The sequence below is a fragment of the Sparus aurata genome, chromosome 18, assembly GCF_900880675.1.
Source record: "Sparus aurata chromosome 18, fSpaAur1.1, whole genome shotgun sequence".
In the NCBI taxonomy this organism is placed as follows: Eukaryota; Metazoa; Chordata; class Actinopteri; order Spariformes; family Sparidae; genus Sparus; species Sparus aurata.
Window position 1 is genome coordinate 19,466,414 of NC_044204.1, and position 23,468 is coordinate 19,489,881.

General features: G+C 41.3%; 2 protein-coding genes across 3 annotated transcripts; one reads left to right on the forward strand and one right to left on the reverse strand.

The window, feature by feature from the left end:
* The first annotated feature begins 3,322 nt into the window (after window positions 1-3,322).
* Window positions 3,323-17,136, forward strand: clint1a (clathrin interactor 1a). 2 transcript variants are annotated; one of them, XM_030397230.1, is made up of 12 exons: window positions 3,323-3,552; window positions 7,282-7,386; window positions 8,011-8,107; window positions 8,645-8,753; window positions 9,200-9,364; window positions 9,476-9,659; window positions 10,061-10,292; window positions 10,378-10,465; window positions 11,065-11,130; window positions 11,623-11,915; window positions 13,956-14,166; window positions 14,296-17,136. In XM_030397230.1, the coding sequence occupies exons 1-12, from the start codon at window positions 3,512-3,514 to the stop codon at window positions 14,574-14,576; spliced, it is 1,872 nt and encodes a 623-aa protein (XP_030253090.1). In that variant the 5' UTR covers window positions 3,323-3,511; the 3' UTR covers window positions 14,577-17,136. The 2 variants fall into 2 exon arrangements, with proteins under 2 accessions (XP_030253090.1, XP_030253091.1); XM_030397231.1 differs by having other exon boundaries at window positions 3,324-3,552; window positions 10,061-10,277.
* A 1,351-nt stretch (window positions 17,137-18,487) lies between these two features.
* On the reverse strand, window positions 18,488-23,447 carry lsm11 (LSM11, U7 small nuclear RNA associated). Its single transcript, XM_030397240.1, has 4 exons — window positions 22,931-23,447; window positions 20,681-20,820; window positions 20,483-20,566; window positions 18,488-19,005 (listed from the first exon to the last, which is right to left on the reverse strand). The coding sequence occupies exons 1-4, from the start codon at window positions 23,385-23,387 to the stop codon at window positions 18,700-18,702; spliced, it is 987 nt and encodes a 328-aa protein (XP_030253100.1). The 5' UTR covers window positions 23,388-23,447; the 3' UTR covers window positions 18,488-18,699.
* Window positions 23,448-23,468: the final 21 nt, after the last annotated feature.

Sequence of the window (23,468 nt, forward strand, 5' to 3'; positions counted from 1 at the left end):
AGCCATGTAAACACACAGCCTCGACCCAGCGATCACACCGACTGACACACACACACACGTACGACATTGAACATGCTCACCCCTCCTGTACCAGAGAAGTCAGAGTGCCCCCTAGTGCTGCTTGTGTTACCATTACATCATGTTTATGTGGCTTACTTTTTCATCTCCTTCAACTCCAAAGTTGTTAGTGACAACTTGGTCTCGGTAGACCAAATTGATGATCAACCAAGGAGCGAGATGATGAATGGAACGCAGTTATAAAATATGAAATATCAAGGAAAGGCAGACGTTTTTGTTTTTTTTCCCCCCCTTTACAAAGACAGAATGTGGGTCTACAAGATTTCTTACAGAGAATGTTTTTGCTTCCCTCTTTTTTTTCTAAAATTAAAACTCAGCACAATTTAACCACATAAATATTGTTTGAGATCAGGTTTCCAGCTCGGTTGCGAAGGACCGTGCTATGTTCAAAACAACGGCCGGCCGCGGCAAACACACACACACACACACACACACATGCGCGCGCGTCCCATACATGAGTGTACAGAATTCTGATCTTTAAGGACACTTGGGGGTTTTTCAATCAAAGCTTTGATTGAATACTTTGCCGTCCTCAGCACTCACACACTCACAAATACACGCACATTGTTGACAGAGAGTGTCTTGAGCAACATCATTTGCCACTTAGGCCCCTCCCCGAGGACCGTGCCATTCTTAATGCGTGGCAGATAGGTTGATAGCTCTGGTTTCTGTCGAGAAGTGCACGTCAATCAACAGCTCGCGTCAACGTCACTGAGGCAAAGTGTTTCTGAAAGATCTTTTTACTGAGTGCCTTTTCCATCCATCCTCCTCCAACCCACACACTCACACATGCACAAACACACACACACACACACACACATACGCACACACAGCCATTTCCATCTCTGCAATCACTTCTCCTAGAGTTCTCCTCTTCGGACGTGTAACAGTAATTGAGGTTGCTCCCTTGGGTGCGGTGCATTCTGGGCCGTTAAGTGCTGTTTCTTGTTGTTTTTTTCTCAAATGGGTTGTATTTTGGCTATTGTGTTGTTTCTTCCTGCTCTCCTATAGAAGTGTAAGCCGTGGGCCATATTTACACGTATCATTAGAGAATAGAGACACTGTCAGATGCGAGGCCATCCAGGGGGCTTATCTCACCCACTGGAATATCAATCAATACGACAAAGAGTCTTAATACTACTTGTATACGCCCAGTCACAGGAGAATCAGGAAAACATCTCTGCCAGAATGAGTCGTTTAATTCTGACTTTACAAAAATGGACAATTGTGGAAAAACTGTTTTTTTCTTACCCGTGTTTACTTAAGATGACACTCAGTCAGTCAAGGGTGTTCTCTCGCCACGCTGACCTCCCTGTTCACCACATCAGGCCTGGCTTGAGTACACCCCGTGACCTTTGAGTGCGTTGATGACGTTGTCCGTCCAGAAGAGGGAGTGATTGATCTGGATTGACACAAACAGCCAGTGCCCTGCCTGGCCTGTCACACAGCATCACTGGGTCATTGTAGCATGCTTGAATGCCAGATGAGGAGGGATGGAGAACACACGGGTTGGCGACCCGCTGATGAGGATGCAAGCCCGCCTTCAGTTTCTGGAGAAACTAGAACACATTTGGACAAAAAGGACAGGTTTTACTGTAGAGCACAATGAGCAGCATGGAGGGAAAGTCAAAGGAACGCTGCTTCTACAGGGAAACAATAAATACAGAATTAAATGTTAGAAAATTGGCTGGTCTGGATAATACAGCCTAATAGGTACTTTATTTTTAAAGCAGATACAGATCTTAATATTTGAAAGTGTAAAAATAATCAACCTTTAAACATAACACATTTCTGATAAGGTTAAATGTGTTTTTTCTTATTCTCTTTAAAGAAAACATGACACTTTGAAATATAAACTTTTCAGTGCTCTTTGACTGAGGAACTAAATATTGTCATTACCATTTTGAAACTACCTAAAAATATATTTGGTTATTTCTGTTCTTCATTTTCATGTTATGGATCAGCATTTACAGCTGATACCAACGTACCTGCAATAACACAGTATCACTCATTTTCTACCGGCCACTTCATGCATCACTAGCACGCAGATAAAACACAACACCTGTACTCTGTCGTGTTAAGATCTATGCAAAACCACATCACGACTGCCTCTTGGCCTACAAACAGGTATTGCTGGCAGAAGCGAAAGAAGTTCTCAGATATGGTAGTTAATCTAAAGTAGCAATAATGTAGTGTACAAATAGAGCTCAGGCATGTACATTTTAAAGGAAAAGTACAAAAGTGTCAGCATCAAAATATACTTAAAGTACTGAAAGTGAAATTACACAATATGCAGAATGGCATATTTTAGAATTATGTATTTACATGTGTACAGTATTTTATTGGATTATAAACAATGACGCATTAATGTGTTCATCATTTTAATATTGAAGCTAGCAGTGTTGTTTAAGATATCCAAAAGTCATATTTGAGTACATTTTCCGTATATTTACATGTAAGTATATACTATTATCAGCCTGGCAGATTAAAAGATACGTTAATTTCCATTTTCTTTTCTGCAAAATGCAGTATAAGAAGTAGCTCGTAAATAAAGTTATCAGATGAATGTGGTGAGTAAAACATACAATATTATATTATAATTATATATATTATAAAAAATTTGACTTAAAGTACAATACTTACATTCCATTACTGGAAGATGATGAAGGTGGTTTTTTACTTTAGCTTAACTGCTGGGTAGCTTGAGAATTCCCCCATATGGATCAATGAAGTTTTATTGAATAATATTTTCTATCAAAATTTTATTTTGTATTATTGAATTTAATCTCCAGTAAATTACACACAGTACAAAGTACAATATTTGCCTCTGAACTGTTGTGAAGTAGAAGTGCACAAGTACCTCGAAATTATACTCATTACTTGAGCAGATGTTGTTGTTTACTTTCCTCCACTGATGCTAAACCTACTTATTCCAAACAAAAGATCCATGACATTGATTTTATAATAGGATATTTCAGTTTTTAATTAATTTTAATGTACATGTTGTCTAATCCAGTCGACTCCAGGGGTCCTTGATGGGATTCCAGGAGCTATTTAGAAAGTTTAATCTCACTATTTCTCTTCCAATATGTTAATCTCTCATGTTTTCATCTCCCCATGATAGGTTTAAACTGTTTACCAAGTTAGCTGAGCAGTTTCCTTTATGTGTTTCAACAGGTTAATGTACTTACAGTATGGAGGCACCTGAGTACTAATTAGAAAACTACAACTCCAATGCTGCTCTACGTAAAATGACGTTGCAGCGGCATTTCCCGTAGTAACCTTTCCTGTCTGTCTGCTGGTGCGTTTGCGCCTCCTGTCTTGAAAGAGGTGAAGAAGAGTTTACTTTCCAGAGAGTTCAAGGTTTGGTTTCGGTGTTCGTCTGGAGTAAAAGGGTTTGCCGAGGCAGAAAGCCCCTTTTCACGGAGCCAAGATGCTAAACATGTGGAAGGTTAGGGAGTTGGTTGACAAAGCGTGAGTATCACCTGACTATATTACCCACCGTGTGTTTGGTGTTGTTTGTGCCCTCACTTTACCTGTTTGAAAGAGACACGTACCCAAAACTTTGACGTCACGTCACTCTAACAAGTTAGCTAGCCCGAATGCTACTAGCGAGTTAGTTAGCTGACTTTGACAAATACTAGTTGCTTTAAGTGTGAGAAACTGCTCCTTCGCTCTCACAGCTATTACGATTGGTCTTGTGGTCAGTGTGAGGGGACATAGTCACTGCTGTGAGATTAGTGAGCGTGTTGTTTGTGTGTTTTTCGCCGACACTCCAAGCTAACACACTTAGCTAACAAGCGAGCTAATTACCTAGCCTTCTGGCGAGGTAACGTTTGCTAGCAGACCAGGCTAGCCGGCTAAGCTAGTTTGACAGCTCTCGAGCTGAACAATCGGCGGAGAATGTTTTTATCTTAAATTATTATACATCAGCGTACCTATCGTCCCATCTAGCTTGGCCACCACCGTGTGGACATCATTTTACAACTTGATTGAGTGTAGAAATGCTAAAGGTTACCCTCCGGTATGATTGTTATGACACTTGTAGCTAGGTTACACTTAACGTTACAGTATCTCTACTGTAAAAGTCGGTTGTTAAACCTATGATCACACCACATGTCTCTGTTACAGTCAAATTCTTATTTTTGTCTTACACCCCACACTGCTTGTCAAGTGCAACTAGTTACTCAGACAACAGAAACTCAGACTCGGGTATCAAAATGTCTGACTTTAAACGATACTAAAGATCATTAGCAGCGATTTCAAACGGCGACTACACACCCGTTAATCAAATCCACAATACATCTGTCTTATCACTGTTTGGTTAATCAGTAAGTGATATAATATTTGGTATGACATCGTCATTTTATTGTGATATGCGACATCTTTGAACGAGATAAACAGCATTGCTACAACAGGCTAGTTATTAACCAGTGACCCTGCAGTGTTTTGCAACTTGTTGATAGATTTCCAGCTGCTGGCTTAAGTGCAAAAACTTGATGATATATGTTTGACTAAAAAACAGTAGTTACTGTTTACCTTTTCCACACGCTGTTTGATCGGACTTAGGAGCTAGATAGTCATGCAAAATGTACAGGAAGTGACCAAAAAGCATGTGTACACTTTCCACTGAGTCTTTGCATTGTTTGTTGGTAGTAGTTCTAGTCAATGCCTGCGTATCTGGAAGCAGTAATTCAACACCTGAAATCATGTACCAGCCAGCAGTGTACTTTGGCAACACCTCTGGGATTGTGCATCTTTTGTTCTGCTGTGGTTTACTTTTAGCTGCTGACTAAACGTGAGCATGCTGTCTTGTACTGTAGGGCTGTGGCACACAATTGCACAATGTTCCTCCATTCAAGGGCTTAATAGCTAATTCTGCACACCCAGACAATAATGTGTTCTTAAGTCCATCCAAGAACACATTCCTGACGAACGCACTTGTCGTCCTGGAGTGTGACCCCCCTGAACATGGGTCACTTTCATGAGAGGGAGACAGAAAGAGGGGCAGACCTGGAGAGAAAAAAACAGGAGATGGACAAGTTTCAAATTTAAATTTTCATTTTCCGAAATGTTTTTTCAATGTCAACAGTGATGAAGGAGCTTGTGTTTGTGACATTCTGAAAGTTTTTTGTATTTACGCAATTCCAAAGATGATTTTCATGAAGTACCACCAAGCTGTAAGTCATTCATCGGTGTTGCATAATGCAACATTTCCTGTTATATGATGAAGGTTTTTGCTGAGTTAAGACATGAAAGCAGATGTTTTGTCCTGTTTTAAAATGGGTTTTGCAGTGAATGAAAGCAACACGTACTAAACTGGATTCATGAGAAACTACTAAGCAAATTATTTGTCAGATAAAGCACTACAGAAGTTTAACGGAAATCTGTGTGGTAGTGTGTCACTGTGAAAGCATCACAACTTCCGTTTTATCAAGCTGATATCTAGGGCAAGGCCCAATGCTGTGAAGAGATAAGAGTTTGCTTTACCACATCATTTCTTCTTTTGTTTTGCCTGCAATTCATGCAAACATTAAGCTCTGTGCAATATCGATGACATAGCTAAAGAGACTCGGTATGCATGAAGTTGACCTCAAACCTGAACTAAAATGTGACAGCCACTTACCTAAATGCACATTAAGTTTTCTGTGGAATTAAACTGACAGTAATATGAGGAACATTACCATCACAATTCAGTCTGATTCAGGATAAGGCTTCATGTCTGTCCAAGATCTCACAGCACATGAAGTTACTGTATGCCATGGCTCAACCTGGAGGCTTATTTTAATCAGCTGTGAAAAGCTACCTGGCATGGTCATTTTCAAATAATGTTGTTGGCATAGACTAAATCTTACAAACAAGAGTATGTTGTACAGTGGTAACTGTACCCTGCAGTAATACAGCCTTTCTCCAGAACCACAGAGACTATATCTCCACCCCTCAAATCAATGCTGCTCTTTCAGGCCCTGTGCATTTTACTGCTGATGTGGCAGCAGTGAGGGAGCGATGAGGAGGTGCAGGGTTCAAATGTTTTGGCTCACCATGTTTTGGCTGATGCTGTGACAGGGTTCATTTAATTATCTGGAGTAATAAGATGCTTGTTTGGTTATAGAGTACACTTCTGTGGTCCTGTAAGAAACCGTTCCTACTCAAGCTTACAGACAACAAATTCAAATGCACCGTGCTCATTTGCTGGAGAAAAAGGCTTGGCTATACGCTACACATGCTCTCAGGACAATGTCCTGGAAGTCTGCACGCTTTGCAGGAATTGGCCAGATAACCACCTTATTGAGTCATTGCTGAATAGATGTCAGAAAACATATTAGTTACGGTAAATCTTTTTTCAGGAATAGTCCAAGTTAGTTTGAAAAACATGGTTTAAGTAAACAGTAATACACCAGAAATGTTCCGCATCCTTTATGGTTTCTAGTATAAACATATAATCATGTGTTCCTCTTTTGTGACATACCTCCCAAACAGACTGGACATTAAATGGGGGGGGGGGGAATTCTCTCCTATAATAAGTTCTGGTTGTGACAGTGTATATGATGACATATTGTAGACCTACAAATAGAAGCTGCAGTTATTTTCTGTGGTCAGACTGAAAAGTAAAAGTTGGTGCTTAGTTTGCAGTATGTTGTTGCATAATCATCATGATCCCTGCCTAACATGGTATATGCATGATTTAAAAATAAATAAATATAGAAGCCCAGTTATTTAGAAAATAACCTCTCTATTAACAAGAGAAGCATTTCTTGTGGCCTTCACTTTTGAGTTTCTTCTTTCTTTTCTAGTCAGTTTCTTAGAAAGTCAACAAGCAAGTAAGAGCTCACCCATACTGAGCACAGCCCTGTATTACTTAGTGCCATTTTACGTCTTTTTAATGTGTTTATGGTGAACACAGATTTGTATTTGCTTGTTTAGTAACTTGTTTTTGGTGGTTTGGGGGTTAGATCAAGAGCACAGATACACATGCACACACAAAGAGCACTCCCCATTGTCCCACGGTCCATTTAGACTCTAAAAGGACAAGTGTCTGGGAGTGGCTGTAATGAGAGTACCTTTCATCTATTATTCTCCATGTTGTTGGTCTCATTGGAGGCCACATATTTTGAACTGAAATGCTAAATGCCTTGTAGAACACCTCACATGAGCATGATTAATGAAATTATGTTTGTATTTTTTCTTTCCCCCACTGTATAGAACCAACGTTGTGATGAACTATTCAGAGGTGGAGTCTAAAGTAAGAGAGGCCACCAATGACGACTCCTGGGGACCATCAGGACAGCTGATGAGTGAAATCTCAAGGTAAGAACAACACACAGTGTTGAACAACGTGCCCTGCTGAAAATTGCCTCCATTTCAACTATAGGAACTTATTTTAAGTTTAGGTTCCTGGCCGCCGCCCACAAAAGTCCAGAGTAGAAGTTATATGCCAGCCGGAAATCACGGCACTACTGTAAAGCAGTACTAAACACAAGTCTCACAACTGCTACAACATGTGTACAGTATGTCCAGCAAACTGCTGCATCACTGACTACTCATTGATTTGGACATTACAGTCACACAGCAGTAAATTACTTAAAATAAGACAATGACCTGACCTGACCTACTAAATTTACAGACCTGTTGTATTTACTTTGTCCAAGGTAAAGTAAATTATTAACTGATATCACTTTTTGATCTTTTATTGGTCTGATTTGCGTAATCCTTGCCGTTCTTTAGATTCAGTGGATATACAAACACAAATGTACTAAAGGAACCTGTAATTCCTGAAATCCATCACGTTTCATTCCTGGGGGTTTTGTTTGTATAAGAGAGTCGTCTGGTCAAAGGTTTTAAAAGAGCTAACAAGTCCAACTGTTGGTTATTGTGCATTGCAAGTAAAAATCTTGTCACTGAAAAGATGTCCCCCTCTTCTGTTGTAATCAGAGCCACCTTCATGTACGAGCAGTTTCCAGAAGTGATGAACATGCTGTGGGCCCGCATGCTGAGAGATAACAAGAAGAACTGGAGGAGAGTTTACAAGGTCTGCCACAGTGCTGTTGCGACATCCCACAAACACACATGCTTAATTATGACACAATGCTTGGATGCCTAAGCACTAAGTACAGTCGTGATTTGAGCTAAAATTTTTGGACCAGACCCAACTCAAACCAACAGGGCTTCGATGTGACCTGACTCAAGCTGGTACACTTTTAAATGAGCCATCTGTTTATATTTAACTTTAGAGTTTGAGCTCATTACTTACAGGCAGAAATTGGGTATCAACAACAAACTCTAATAAGAAAACCTTAGGTGAAGAGGGATGTTTTAATTGAAATTACATTTTTTTTATATATATATAATTCACAAAACAAATACAGTTGGCCTTGAACAGAAACAGCGAGACACCTCATGTCTGAATTAAGGGGGGAAAAGTTCTGGTGAATAAAATCATACCCGTAACAGATCCAGTTCAAGGCCATGGGAGAGAAAAACAGGTCAGATTGACTCCAAGACTGAAATTAAGAATCAAACCTCCAGCACTTTTTGTTCTAACTACTGTTATGTGTCTGTTTCTCAGTCGTTGCTACTGCTGGCCCATCTAATCAGGAACGGATCAGAGAGGGTTGTTACCAGTGCCAGAGAACATCTGTATGACCTGAGATCATTAGAAAGCTACCACTTTATAGGTAAGGTATCATTCTTTATTTTTTTCTCCAGTATACCATCTTTTTCTTTGCATGTTGTAACCAAACAAACATGCTAAACAAAAAGCACTTTTTCAGTTTTAGCTTTGATTTAGTGAAGCCCTCTTTTCACTCGAGCAATGTAGTGTTTCGTGTTTATTAACAAAAGCTTCAGTGTGAGCTCTGATGAAAGGACGGGGGCCCTAAGCACTGCTTAGTCACCAAACCCTTCACTCACACACACACGCTCACAGCCCTAAAGCTGCTTTCACTCCTCCCAGCCATGTGTGTAATCAAGGTGCAGTTTACAAACAAGAACATTCAACTTCCTCGTAGGGCAGTTTTCATGTTATTGCCTATGTGTGTGGTTTCAATACATTTTAAAGTTAACACAAAACATTGCTGATTCGTTTGAATAATTACATTAACGTCTGTGTTTCTGTCGCTAGATGAGAATGGGAAGGACCAAGGTGTGAACGTGCGTCAGAAGGTGAAGGAGATGGTGGATTTTGTCCAGGATGATGACAGGCTTAGAGAAGAACGGAAAAAAGCAAAGAAGAACAAAGACAAATATATTGGGGTATCCTCAGACAGTATGGGATACAGAGGTTACAGTAAGTTCGCTGTACAATGAGTAATATAAACCAACTGATAATTAACAGAATGTTTAGATTTTAATTCAATTTGCGTCCTCTTCTTTTTGCTCCTGTCTCCTTTACCTCCAGCGGGGGACAGGTACGACTCCAGCGATAGCCGGGGAAAGTGGGACGATGACTGGGACAGGAATAAAGGACAATTCCCCTTCAGTGAGAAGCTGGGGGAGATCAGCGACAAAATTGGGAGCACCATTGACGATACCATAAGCAAATTTAGGAAGAAGGAGAGAGATGACTCGCCAGATCGATTCAGGTGGAGAAGGACTAACTATCTTCTGACTATAAACAAAACAGAAGCCCTTGCAACCAAAAATGAAAATTGGCATCACTCTCACACTGTTAATCATTAAAGAACGAAGAGTAACTAGGCCAAAGTTATTTGTCTGATGCTGTTAAAGGTTCTTATATCAGCACAGCTTGAAAACACAGCAGTAACTGGGCCTTTATTTTCAGAGACAACTGGACAAAATGATTTTCTTAATCTATAAGGCTAAACTTTTCAATCATATTTTGATTATACCTGTAAATTAAGCAGTCTGACATGGTTCAGATATTTGCTCCTTTGGTTTTTTGATGGATATCTTTTGCACAAAGGAAATGTAATGTGTCCTCACATAACTTGTCGTCTTACCGGAACCGTTGTTGTCTCCATAGTGACAACGAGGAGGAACGGGGTCGCTCGTCTCACAATGGCCAGTCAGGAAAAGAATTCAAAGATGAAGAGGAGACTGTTACCACCAAGAGTGTTCACATAGTCCAGGCAACAGAGACCACAGCAACACGGAAGAGAGGAGTCCCGTCCAGGAAAGTAGACTTAGGGGCCGCAGCCAACTACACAGGAGACAACAGCCCAGACACCGCCACCAAACAGGTAGCAAGAGCACATGTGAGCATATGAGATAAGACTTCATTGGTATTTGTGTAGTAATGTATGCGCAGTGCCCTGATCTTTTTGTTCCTCCTCATTCCAGCCCCAGCCAGCAGCCCCTCAGCCCTCCAGCACAGGCCTAGCTGACCTCCTAATGGTAGACACAACGCCGAGTCAGCCAGCTATGACAGGTATAATGTAGTAATCAAGTAATACTTTGTCACTTTGTGAAATAGGAAATGGGAGCTAACTGAGAATATTGGTATCAGTTGCATTTTTGTGGTTCAGCATAGAAACTGATCTAAAACATGTGCACCAAAGGGAAATGACTAGTCTCTGCCTGAAAGGGACAATTTGACTTTCAAATAGCAAAACATTATTAATCTCCTTATATTTCTAGCTTGGAAGCTAGACTCCAGTAAACTCATGAATAACCTTTTTGATCAGCGGTACAACATTGTACAAAACAAGAAACTCCAGAGTGACTGCAGGACTAGACTAAGCAGTGACAGTGCCCAGCTGCTGATGCTAGCTTCACGTTTTGGGGACAGCAGTGGGAGGGAGTTGATGTATAGGAACTAAGTGCACCAGATGTTTTTGGAGCAGTCCCTGGTGGATGGAGAGGGCGGGAGCGCTGAACAGATGTTTGGTCTTCTCCACCTATCTACTGACACCACCCCTCCCCTCCCTCCTACACTTGTGACACTGAAGGAATGCTAACTATGGTAGAGTGACACCTGGAGCACACTTGTTTAAAATTGAGGTGTTTATGTTGATTTACTCATTGCAGACTTGATCGGCGGGTTCGCTGACTTCTCCTCGCCTGCTGCGTCCACCGGCCTCTCCTCGGGAACTGGTTGGTTTCAAGACTATTTCCTTTTTTTTGTTCGTGTGTGCATGTGTGTGCTATGCTGTTGCAGCCATACTGCTAGAATATTCAGAGGGATTCTGGGAGGAAGCCCTTGCCATATGGAGCCTGCTACCTGCTCTGCATAACAAGAACAGACACACATCAACTCCTGTTATGGATGACAAGGAGACTGGGACAGAGTAAGAAGTTGAAGGGGGTGGAGGCGGCTGAGAGATTGAGAGGGCGGATAGAGAAAACAAGCAGGGTTGCTTCAATGAAAATTTAAAATGTGGCACCAGTGGTCACTGTGCATGCCCTGGTTAAAGCTAGACTGGCCTCACTGAACACTCAGCTGCTTAGTCTTAATTGTTATGACAGGTTTGAATTTGCTTGCGTGACTTTTGTCTGCAACATCTTGCAATTATTTACACAGCTCACAATACAAACATCACCGTGTGGATGGCAAACATAAACATCCATGCTATTGTCTTAATGCAGCAGCACCAGCCTCTAGCAGCAACGGAGAATTTGGAGAGTGGAACGCCTTCCCTGGAGGTCAGATGCCAACATCTGCTCAGACTGTTGACAACAGTGGAATTGACCTTTTTGCAGCCATGACAGCAGGTCCTGCCACTGGCCCAGTCTCCTCTCCAGGCTCTGGTCCCGCCTCAGCAGACCTGTTCGACTTGATGGGGCCAACGCAGTCTCTCACCTCCTCCCAGAGCCTCAACTTTAGCATGAGCAGCACACAGAGCATGAGCTCCACAGTCCTGCCCCAGTCTAGGTCACAGGTATGCATGATTGCACTCACATACACACGCATCTGTTTTTTAATAATTTATTGATATACATATCATTACAAGACTCGAGAAGGGGGGGCTTAAATGATACAGGTGGAGAGAAAGAATCCTCAGGGAAATAACGACACACTTTATGATTTTACATTTCATGGATACAGAGATAGACTGATACGTTTTTAGAGGTTTTTTTTTTTTTTTTAAACACAGATATGTCTTGGCATGGCAAAACAGTTAATTCTATTGAAGTCATAATGGTTTACCAGTTGACAGCAGTTTTTAAGATATCCAGCTTAAACTTGTGCATTTAAACAAAGCAACGTTGAATGTGCCACTTGTGCATCATGTGGTGAGTAATACACAGCAAAGATGTTGGAGGTGTTCTGTGGAAGCCTGTTGGCAATCTCAGTCAGCCACTTGGAAAATGACACAGTACTGAGATTATGATAAAAATTTCAATGTGACAAAAATATGCATGAAATGCTTCCAGTGCAGTGGCTTTGTTCTCAATGAATCATTGAAAATAATAAGAGTAAACATCTACATAGTTTGGATGTTCTATGGATTTTTATCTAAATATGGGTCCAATGGGTGAAATGTACACCTCGGTGCATAGCGTCCACTGGGGTTTGGCAGAATTGCACACCTCATTTATCAGGCAAGGGAGGCGAAGGGATATTCAGGAGGAGTATTGTGGTCTGAGTGGTGTTTTGTAGCATCTCTCGTTTAGTTTGGGAGTGTTGTTTTTGCCTGTCTGGTTTTTGACATCTGTACAACTCCTTTAAAGTAATGTATATTGAAAAAAAAGTTATCTGCATGTTTTTGTGTAAATTTAAAAACAAAACTTGAAAAATGGATCAGACTTGGTCCGGGCACCTTGATTAAATGGGATCTGGGGATATATGTATATCTGTGTGTGTGTGTATATAAATATATTTGTAAATGTATGTATGTGCATCACCATACTAACTTATTTTCACTAACTTATTTTCACTAATTTATTTGATTGTCATTTTTATGATTATTAGTAGTATGAGAAGTATTAGGTTGTTTTTTTTTATCTTCACTATAAAGCAAAAAAACAAATTGTAAGAATGAACAACAGTATTGCAATATTAGATATGTAGAGTGCCTTTAACATTGGAGAATATACCAGTTAAAATGATTTATCAAATACAAGGGTGTTGTGGTTACAAGCTTTAAATACATGACTATCAGTATTTAAGCTCTGCATTTTGCTTGGAATATAATTACAGCCAAACATCAGTATTAGGCCAAGAAAATTACTCAAGTTATTTGTACAAATCTTGTCATCAATTTCAGATATCGGTTCAGAAATATAAGTGCTATGAGTAACCTTCTGGCATGTACACACAGAGACCCTTTTACCATTCCAAGCATGGAGTGGAAAATAAATACATTTGAACCATTAAGATACTGTAAACTTAAAGTAGTATTCAAATACAAATTGTGAAAGATTTCACAGATGTACTCATTTGCTCTGTTCAAACTCGCTCTTTGACCTAATCCATCAGTTTGCCAGTGTGATGAAGACGTAACTCGAGTGATTGAAAGATGGAGGACAAGCCTGATGGTAGAGGGTTAACATGAAGCCTCACCAGATGCTCATCTCCCCCAGAGACCACCTACTAACCACCCACTCCTCCTGTTACTGACATACAGAATGAGAAGAATAGGTTTTGAGTTACAAAAACATTACAAAAGCTTCTGGATGTCGACTTTATCTCATGTTAAAAGGTTGTTGACCTACTTAAAAAAAAAAAACTCAGTCTTTGTTTCACTGAGAAGACACCCACCACTGCTTTTTACTGTAGTTGTTTAAATGAGTTCAGAAAGAGACAGTAGATTTTCCTAAGATTGTACTGAGGTTAAGTGGGTCAGGCTTAAGGTTTAAGCCCTTGAATTAAGAGAAGGGACTATATTATGTTTTCATCGTGTATTTCAGGTTCACTGTATATTTGTTATTTTATCGTGGATTAGCTCTTTCTCTAACAGTGTATCTGCATTTGCCAGCCCCTCCAGAACATGGGGGGTTCTTTACAACCGCAGTCTGTCATGCCCCTCCAGCCTGTGCAGCAGGGAATGGCCCCTCAGGGTGTCGGAGCCAAAGCGTCCCTCCCCTCCACCTGGTCGGACACCTCAGTTAACATCAACCTGGATTTCCTGGGCCCAGGCATGCAGCCACCCAAGCCTAGCCTGCCCACCCTCAACACCCTCCAACAAGGTGAGAGGAATTGTAGAGCTGGCATGAGCCGTGACACTGCAGCCAGGTTCTCCTTCAAAGCACCCCGCCGATCAAATGTGATTTAAAATTTGGCACTTTTTGTTCATTGAGTTTGTTTGTCCTTTACAGGCAACCAGGTACCCGCCAACATGCTCTCCCAGGGATTTTCAGCCATGAGCCTTGGACCTGCAGCAGGAAGACCGGCTGGAAATCCCATGATGCACCCTGGTGCTGGCATGGGAATGGGCATGGGGATGGGAATGGGAATGGCCCCCAACCAGGGCATGATGGGGATGGGCATGAACATGGGGATGCCCGGTGCTATGGGAATGGGAATGGGAATGAACCCTGCAGCGACCCAGCAGCCCAAACAAGATGCCTTCGCTGACTTCGCTAACTTTGGAAAGTGATGGAGCCAGAGAGCAAATATAATATGGTGGAGTGGTGTTGGTCTCTCTCTCTGTCTCTCTTTCTCTCTGTCTCTCTCTCCGTCCATTGGTGAAGGATTGTTATGAGCTGCAAACAAAGAGTACTTGAATAATGTCAACTGTCACAAAACCAACTTCCCACAATCTCCTTCATTTTTTTAAAAGGTAATGCTGTGTAATAATCTGGATCTAAATGAATGTGTGTGTGTTGTGTTTGAACCAGTGGTCTGTCTTGTCCGGGGCCATGGTCAGACACACACTGATGACAGTGTGCCTTTTTTCGGTTCTTAAGCCAGTGAGAGGAGGGAAGAGTGTGCCACCAAGAGAACGTCAGGGGGACTTTGCTTTATAACCTCAATCAAGTGAAATCACCAGAATAGCAAAAAATATATAAGTAGCTGCATAATTTTGTTTTGACATGCATTCTCAGTAACTTTACTGATGAAGTTTGAATAACATGATCAGCCATTTTAACTTTCTAATGTACATTTAAGAATGTCAAGTTACCTCTTTTCCTGTGTCCTTGCTCTTCCTTTGACCTGTAAATAGAAATCTGGAGCCCTTACAGATAAGTTATGAAGTTGCTAAATGAGAGGAAGTGACGGTGTGAAGAGTTGTATCATGCAGACCAAATCTGATATGAATTAAGACCTATCACAAAGCACATTGACACCTTCTCTGTGTACATAAATGTCCACACACTCCACATGTGGCTTGACAGTGCTGCAGTTGGAGTGAAGAACGAGTGTTTGGAGTGAAGACGATTGATTAATTTGAGGAGTTTCTCCTTCAATAGACCATCATTTGTGGCCTTTCTTATTGGTATATATATATCTATATATTTTACTTATGAAGATTATAATCAGTTTGCATCCAAATGAGATAATCAGTAGGTAGAATAAGCCTCACCCAGGTTGGGGTTGTGGGTTCTTAATTACCGCACACAGAGTGCCTGAATGACCTTTTGCCTTTTCTCTTCAGTTAACCTCTTTGAACGAGACAATGTGACTGTGCAGTGTTGAGGACGGACCACTGTCTGTACTGTGTACAAACGTGTGTTTGTACTGATGCCTCAAGCCAAGCGTACTGTCTGTACAGATATATCAGATGCAATTGTGTAATTATTTCACTCACTCAGTTTTGTATTGTCCCATGCACAGTTCAGTTATTTCCACACTGTCCAGATTGGTGTTAACTTCAGAGCTTAAACAAAACACCTAAGTTCTTTAAATATATTTAAGCTCAGCTTAATCAACACCTCAAGACTGTTAAGATTCCACCATGCGTCTGTCTGTTAAATGTGCACCAGTTGTCTCGGTAAATGCTGCCTTCTCGTCCTCCATCTTTTTTAAAGGTCCCATACTTACACATTTTCAGGGTCGTACTTTTATGTTCTTTTACTGTTCAAAAACATTTTTTTCCTGCTATGGTCCTTTGCTGCAGCACCTTTATTCATCCTCTGAATGCTCAGTTTTAGTGTCTCCTTAAGGCCCCCCTCCTAAAAAGCCCAGTCTGCTCTAATTGGTCAGCTCTCACAAGCCTGAGCAGGATCCGCCAATCAGGTTCCTGCATCAAACCCTGACATTAAGGCCTTGCTGTGGGCGTGGCCAACGGTTGTGACTGTATAGTTGTGACATCACAACCTCACAGAAGTCCTGACAGCTCTTTTGAAGCACAGTTTCTGAAAATTGGCAGTGTACATTTGTCAATTGAGCGTTTTTATATTTTCAGAGTATTTATACATCAACTAAACATTTTAAATTAGAAAACAAAAATCATGCAGGAAATCTCACTTTGTACAATATGGGACCTTTAATGTCACACGTTATAAAGAGCCATCTCAAACAGTCTTACTGTCCTAACCCTCATCAGTCCAAGTCTGACTGTTTCTCAACTCATCAGGAAGATTGTGTGAGAGGAAGCACTTGAGAAGCAAGTCTGTACACACAAACTGTACATTATGGTGGCTGGATGAAGATGTGGTGTGGGATTTCGCATAAGCCGCGTTCAGCTGACCTGTTAGATGTACAAAATATTGCTCTTCAGTGGTTCAAGTGCCTGCCGACGGTTGTAATTAAGTGATTGATAAGTAAATCTCAGCTGCCTGGCATTTTTGGTTTGTCACAGATTGGATAAATAATTCACTGACCAGAGGAGAAGGCAGTGGATTCTGCAGCCCCAAGAGGATTTTAAGTTGTGTTGTCTGACTCTCCCTTACCCTCAAGAGGCTGAGCGCACTAACACGTAGTAGCCTTGCATCGAAAGCCTGGAGCATTAAAATGACCAAAATCTGTTTGCTGTTTTTATTTTATTTTTTTCTGAATTATATATCAGTAGTGTTTGTTTTATGCGTTTGTTTTCTACTTCAAATTATTTTGATCTTCTCTAAAATGGGATTGTTACTGAAACACTAGCATATGCAAATGTAAAGAGAAAAGAGATCCTTTGAGAAAAATGATTTTTTTTTTTTTGCATTATTCCCATTTTGATTTGATTTACACATCGAGATTCTTTATCTACAACATTAAACAGTTGATTGAAATGTGTTAATGGTGTGTGTTATGTGGTGTGCTGTGTCATTAGCCTCATTCAAAAGAGCTTCAAGCAGCAAAAGTGAAGCCACTGCCCTCGACTTTTCAAATTACATTTAGTTGACACGGGCTTGTTAATTTTATTGTTTGAGGTAATAGAGGGAGAGGCCCTTTAATAAATATATTCACAAGGCGGAAGAGTCAAGAGATTGAATACAGGGAATGTAAACTCTTAACACATACTCATCAGCTGTAAATGTGTGCGAACCTGAAGATCTGTGCAGAGAAAAGGCAGAACAAGTCAGCTGGTGTAGCGCTACTTAAATAAAGCGATACCTGATTCTTACTGTGACAGCTGCTGGGGTTGATCGAACGCCTCAGTGATTCAAGCGTTCATGTAACAGCAACTATCATTACCAAAACAGCTACTGGTGTTGTATTTAAAAAACTGTTGATACTCCGTGTCCTTAATGCTTTAATATTCCATCAACTGATTAAAATTACAGTTTGTCCCAGTGAGATGGATTGGCCTGATTACTCCGCTACAATACACTAAAGAGAAAGGTTGTGTTGTCTAATTGTGGCGCCGTGCCCTTCTCATATCGTGTGAAGGTTTGTAGGAGCACACTAGTGTGACAAACACCACTAAAACACAGCTTGCATTAAACAATTGACCCGGTTTTCACTCTCTAGAGAGGATGATTGTTAAATGGGCTATACTAATAATATTCTGTTACATTATATGAACAGTGTATAGATGCACAACAGCTCAGCTACCGCTAGAATTTGTCCTATTTAGAGATATATAGAAATAGGGTCAATTAAACTCTGCAGTCAAATTAAGAAAAAAATTTAAAAATTAAACTCAAATAAGCTACAACTCTGACTCAGACCCAGAAACATTGCAGCAACATATAATCACTCTGTGCCGCTCATCATCCAAAAGTAACCTCTGCCATTTAAAACAGGGGGAAAAAAAGCAACATCTTTACAACTTCCATGAGATGCAGTAAATTGTGCTTTTATGGGTAATGTGCCCATTAAAGAGTAAAAGCAATCTGAGACGTCAAGACAAATGACAGCTTTTGAGTGCCATCTGCAATCTCTAGCTTCACAAACTCAATTATTCATAATGCATTTATGAAGTCCGCTGAGACTGCGCTGTCATTCCTGTTCAAACTAACGGGGAAAAGCAACATAAAGGGACAAGCTCTTTGAGATGACAATGGCCTCTGAGATGGCACTAATGTGTTTATGCTGCCACCTGCTGGGTAATAAACATAGCACAAACGCTGCTATTAAAGCGGTGTCGAAATAAATATCCTTTAGTGGCTGTCGGACAAAAGAAAACAAGACAAAGAATTAGTGTAGTTAGAATTGAGAGGCTTTTATTCCTCAAAATAAAGAAAATGTCTCTGGAGTGCAGAGGAAACCTCCATATCAATGTGATATAACAACAGTCTTTCTTTGATTCTTCTGAATCTAAAATCATATCTATCTAGCAGTTCATCTTTAGCATGTCACACCTATCACCTTTCTTTTATCCAGGATGAATATCAAGCAGAAAACTAAAGTCAGAGTGGCTGTGGGTTAACCAGGAGGACGTTCTCACCCCGGATGAAAAGCTGGTTGATGTGCCGCGTGTGGATCTTGCCATACATCTGGGACTCTTTCTTCCGACAGACCTCTGGACCCTGAGCCTTCACCGAGACTTTGTGTTTAGTTTTAACAGAGTCTGACAGCTTGGACGCCGTCCTGCTGTGCCCTCTCTCGCTCGTGTGGTCAGCGGGCTGCTGCTCGGTGGCCTTTTCCCGGGCGTCGTGCTTCTTTTCCGGCTCGTCACCTGCTGAGCTCTCTTGGAGCTTTAGCTTCTCAAAGAGCTGTACAGAGATCAGAGTCACATTAATATTTGTGGATTCAATTCAGAGCCTGAAGTTCTACTTTTCATCAAATCAAAACAAATCCCATATTGATGCCATTCATGGTCAGCATCTTTCAGCAAGAACTGTTCAACATGTTTAGTTTCTGTAGGCAGCGTCCGCCATTCCCTTGCAAGTGATAACAGACTTGCAGTTTACTGAGCTGTTGTAAAGGGACAACTTATCCCAAAATCAAATATGCATGTTTCCTGTCACCCGCGGAGCTATTTATCCATCTAGACTGTTTTTGGTACAAGTTGTAGAGTTTCTGTCTGTCTGCCATAAGGATGTCTGACTTCTCTCAAATACAGTGGAACTAGATGGCTTGTGGCTTATTCAAAAGAGTTGTGAGCACTGTCATGTAGGAACTATTTTCTTTTTACCAACCGTATCAGCGCACTGAATGGGACGTGCATCCACTTATGGAAACGAGGCCTGAGTTCATCACAGCACAGTATGTAAACATTAGTAACGTCTTCCTCGGCTGAGCTGTAATGTTAGTTAGCATAGTTAGCTAGCTTCTCGTCCATGAGTAGACGTGTGCATCCTTATGTGCTGTGATAGGGTTGGCTTTTGTCAATGAGTTTAAACAAAATAGCTCCTAGATAGCTCCTAGTTTTTTAAATGTATTTTTTTTATGCAGTAGAAGGCAGATATCTTTAGAGCTCCTTACTCATCTCCAAAACTCACATCAAAGCAATTTGGGGGCATAAATAGCACCCCAGGTAAGAGGAGGAATATGTATTTTTGATTTTGGGATAAACTGTCACAGGGAACCTTTTACAGGAAACCAAATGAGCTTGTGTGGTAAGAGCTGACAGAGCGACCGCTAAACAGGCCAGGAGTTTCTGGTCTTTTTTGACAGCAGATCAATTTCAAATATTTCGGGGCCTAATGAAACAAGCTGCTTACATCAAACTCCTCAGCAAGGTGTCAAACTTTACTGTACCACCAAATCAAACAGGACTGGAATCTTACAGATTGTAACTTTATTCAAGTAGGAGGCATGAGCGGTGATAAGTAAAGTTCATGGCATGAGGTACAGCGAGTCAATTTCAGAAAACCTAGCATTTGTTTTTTTCAACATATTACCCTCCTGCATTTACACACTTGGTTCATGGGTCATACAGACCCCTTCTTCTTGGTCCACAGCAGGAATAACTTCATCATCACAGTCTAATTGGTATGGGCTTGTGGTCTGATTTAGAATAAGCGCTGTTGAGCAAGTTCAAAACTGCTTTCCTAGATGCAGCCATTACCCCCTGGGGAGTTGTGGGCTAGAGCATCATCACAGACAGTGATCACTTGCAGTATTCAGTCACAGTCAAAGAGCTGAATTGCACATTACGAGAGCTGTATAACTCCTACATGAGGCAATGAGCATATCACTCACCCCTTGTACATTTCAGTCAGATAAACAATGGAAACTGGTCCCTACCCGTGAAATGGTGAGGGCTTTCTCATGGTAGAATGCCTCTCCCAGCAGAGGCTCTCTGTATGTCTCGTCTACATCTACCATCGCCTGACAAAGAACAAAAACAAACAGTGAACAGATAATACGAAGACATCAAATTCATGGAAACCAATTCAGCATATGGCAGCTGTCATGTGAGAGAACGTGAGTGTGAGAGCTCACCATGTTCCAGAACTTATCGAAGGCCACGACAAAGCCAGAGCAAACTCCCCTCAGCCCCTTGAAGGTCCTGATGTGAACTTTGACCCTTATCCTCTCCTCGACGCATCGGTACAGCTCCCCCAATGGACTGCCTTTACATACTGAAGAACAAACAAAATACACAAATTACACAAGGAATTCACCTGAGGCACAAAATGACTTCTGCCAAGAAAAGGCTAAACATGCAAAAGACACTGCTAGATTTGAGATGTGCGAAGTCAGAACGTGAACATTTCGATGTGATGATGCACAAAAGTGTGTGGAGAGAAATGAGGGCGGCACAAGGGGTCAGTGAGTAGGTTGATGAGTATGAAAATCAGCACGAATCAACCCACTCATTGCCAATAGAAAAGGTTTGGACCAACATATTTGCCAAAGCTTTCAACCAACATCTTCAAAACACCAAATGAGGAGAAAAAGGTTCATTAATGAACAAATGAGGCATAATTTAGTTGTCCTAGTATTCATCATCCTTTATCTAACCTATCATTTATCTGTGAGGTTCCTGGTGAGGGGAATTAGCTGTGTTTTAGGGTGGTATGGTATTTTGAGCAAAGAGGACAGATATGTATGTATCTACAGATGTGTTGATTTGAATGTTTCTGATAAACTGAAGACTGAAGTGTTCTTTGAGGGTTGAGAAAATGTCCTCCTTCTTCAGATAAATAAATGCAGGGCTGTTTTTCTTACAACACACCTGTGGTTCTCACAGGACAACCGTGCTACAAATGTACGATCATATAGTATATGATGCATAATTGTAATTGAAAGTAGTTTCATTTATATACAATTACAGATTAATGACTTGTTTAGTCTAATGGTAAACATCAGCCCTGGTTAGAGTGACTGTATTCTGACAGGCCTTCTCAGCTTCATGATAATAACTGCAGGCATGGTAGAAGAAGAAGAATCAGTCAGTTGACAACTACACAAGAAGATTAGAAAATGTTTGATTTGAAGAGGAGGACATGCTCCCCTTCAATACAGTGACTTTATAGTGAAGAAGAGGACATTAAAGGTTCAATATGTAAGAGTTTTAGATGAAAACGGTTCAGACATTATGTGTTTTCTATTGTGTTGCAAAGCTTCCTGCTGAAGCATGCTGACTAGCTGGATCCAAAGCTCCTGTGCCAGCAGTGTAAACACCACCCCTGCTCTCCTGATCTGGACCACTAGCTCATCACCAAAACCCCTTCTTCCCGCCACATTACCCCTATCCTACAGCAGCTTCACTGGCTCCCGATCAAACAAAGAATTCAATTCAAAATCCTTCTGTACACTTTCAAAGCTATTCACAACCTTGCCCCTCCTTACTTGCCTGATCTCCTTCGCATCTCCAATCCAGCACGCTCCCTCAGACCCTCCTCTTCCCTCCGCCTCACTATCCCCCCTGTACACCTCCGCACCATGGGGAGCCGAGCTTTCAGTCACTCTGCTCCCTAGCTCTGGAACTCCTTTCCACCAGACATCTGTAATACCAACTCCCTCCCTGTTTTCAAAACCAGACTCAAAACCCACCTGTTTAAAATTGCCTATTCACTCCACCCCTAACTGTTACACCGCCCTACCTCTATTGTTGTTCTATTTAATTGTTGCACACTGTATGTTCACTGATGTTTTGAAATGTTGTTTATTGTATGTTTTTCTTTCTTTGTATTTGGATGTTTGAATGTTGTTTTATTGAATGTTTTAAATTGATTTTTTTTTATTCATTGTTTTATTCTGATGTCCCTCTGTAAAGTGTCCTTGAGTGTCCTGAAAGGCGCTTCTTAAATAAAATGTATTATTATTATTATTATTAGCTGCGCAGCCATTTGAGCTAACCGCTAACTACTGCTGCCAGTTAGCGGTTAGCTTACTGGCAGCAGCAGTTAGCGGTCACCCTAGTGATAAACTGCCCCCCCCCCCCCCCCCCCCCCCATTTGCTTTGAGTATGGATATGATAGGTGGCCAATTCTTACATACTGCACCTTTAAAATCCCCATTAAGGAGTTGTCACGTATTTTAAGATGTTTTCTTTGACACTGTGTTACTTCTGTATATTAGCTGCAAGTTAGTAAAAATACCAACTGTTCCTAAATATTGAAAAATGAGAAGTCAACCCACTTAATGACAGTGAATGGTCCCTCTACCGAACAACAGCACTAAGTATTTAGGTATTCATGTAGCAGCAGGAGCGGTGGTGGTAGTGATAGTAGTTACTGAACCTACAGGGCATCCTCGTCAGGACATTTTTCTTGGGCCTCTGCCTCCTCCGCGCGGTGCCGCTGCTCTCGCCCTCCTCTGACTGAGGCGTCGGGTTGTTTACCATCATCTTCTTCAGCCTCTCGATGCGCTCCGGGTCCGCCATCCCCTTCATCGCCTTGAGCCGCTTTTTCTCCACATTCTCCGGCTTGGCTCTGCCCCGGCCACCCCTCAGAAAGCTCTCGTAGGCCGAAACATTGTTAAAGCACTTGACATTTGGAAACGGAACCTGTACGGTGGGCGAGTACAAGGCCAAAAGAGGGTCAAACTTATCCGAGCAGACATCTGTCTTGTCTGCGTCATCGTCCCCGGTTGCACCGCCTGCCTCCGGTCCACGCTCCGGTACTGATGGCGTGCTGGAACAGGATGGAGCTGCCGTTTCTTTACGGTTTGATTTGACACTTTTTCTTTCCCTCTCCTCCATGTTTGAAACAACCGCAGATGAGCACACGGCGAAGCGAGGGATTCTGGGAAGGTTATGTCGCCGGTAGAAGCTGAGGTGTCA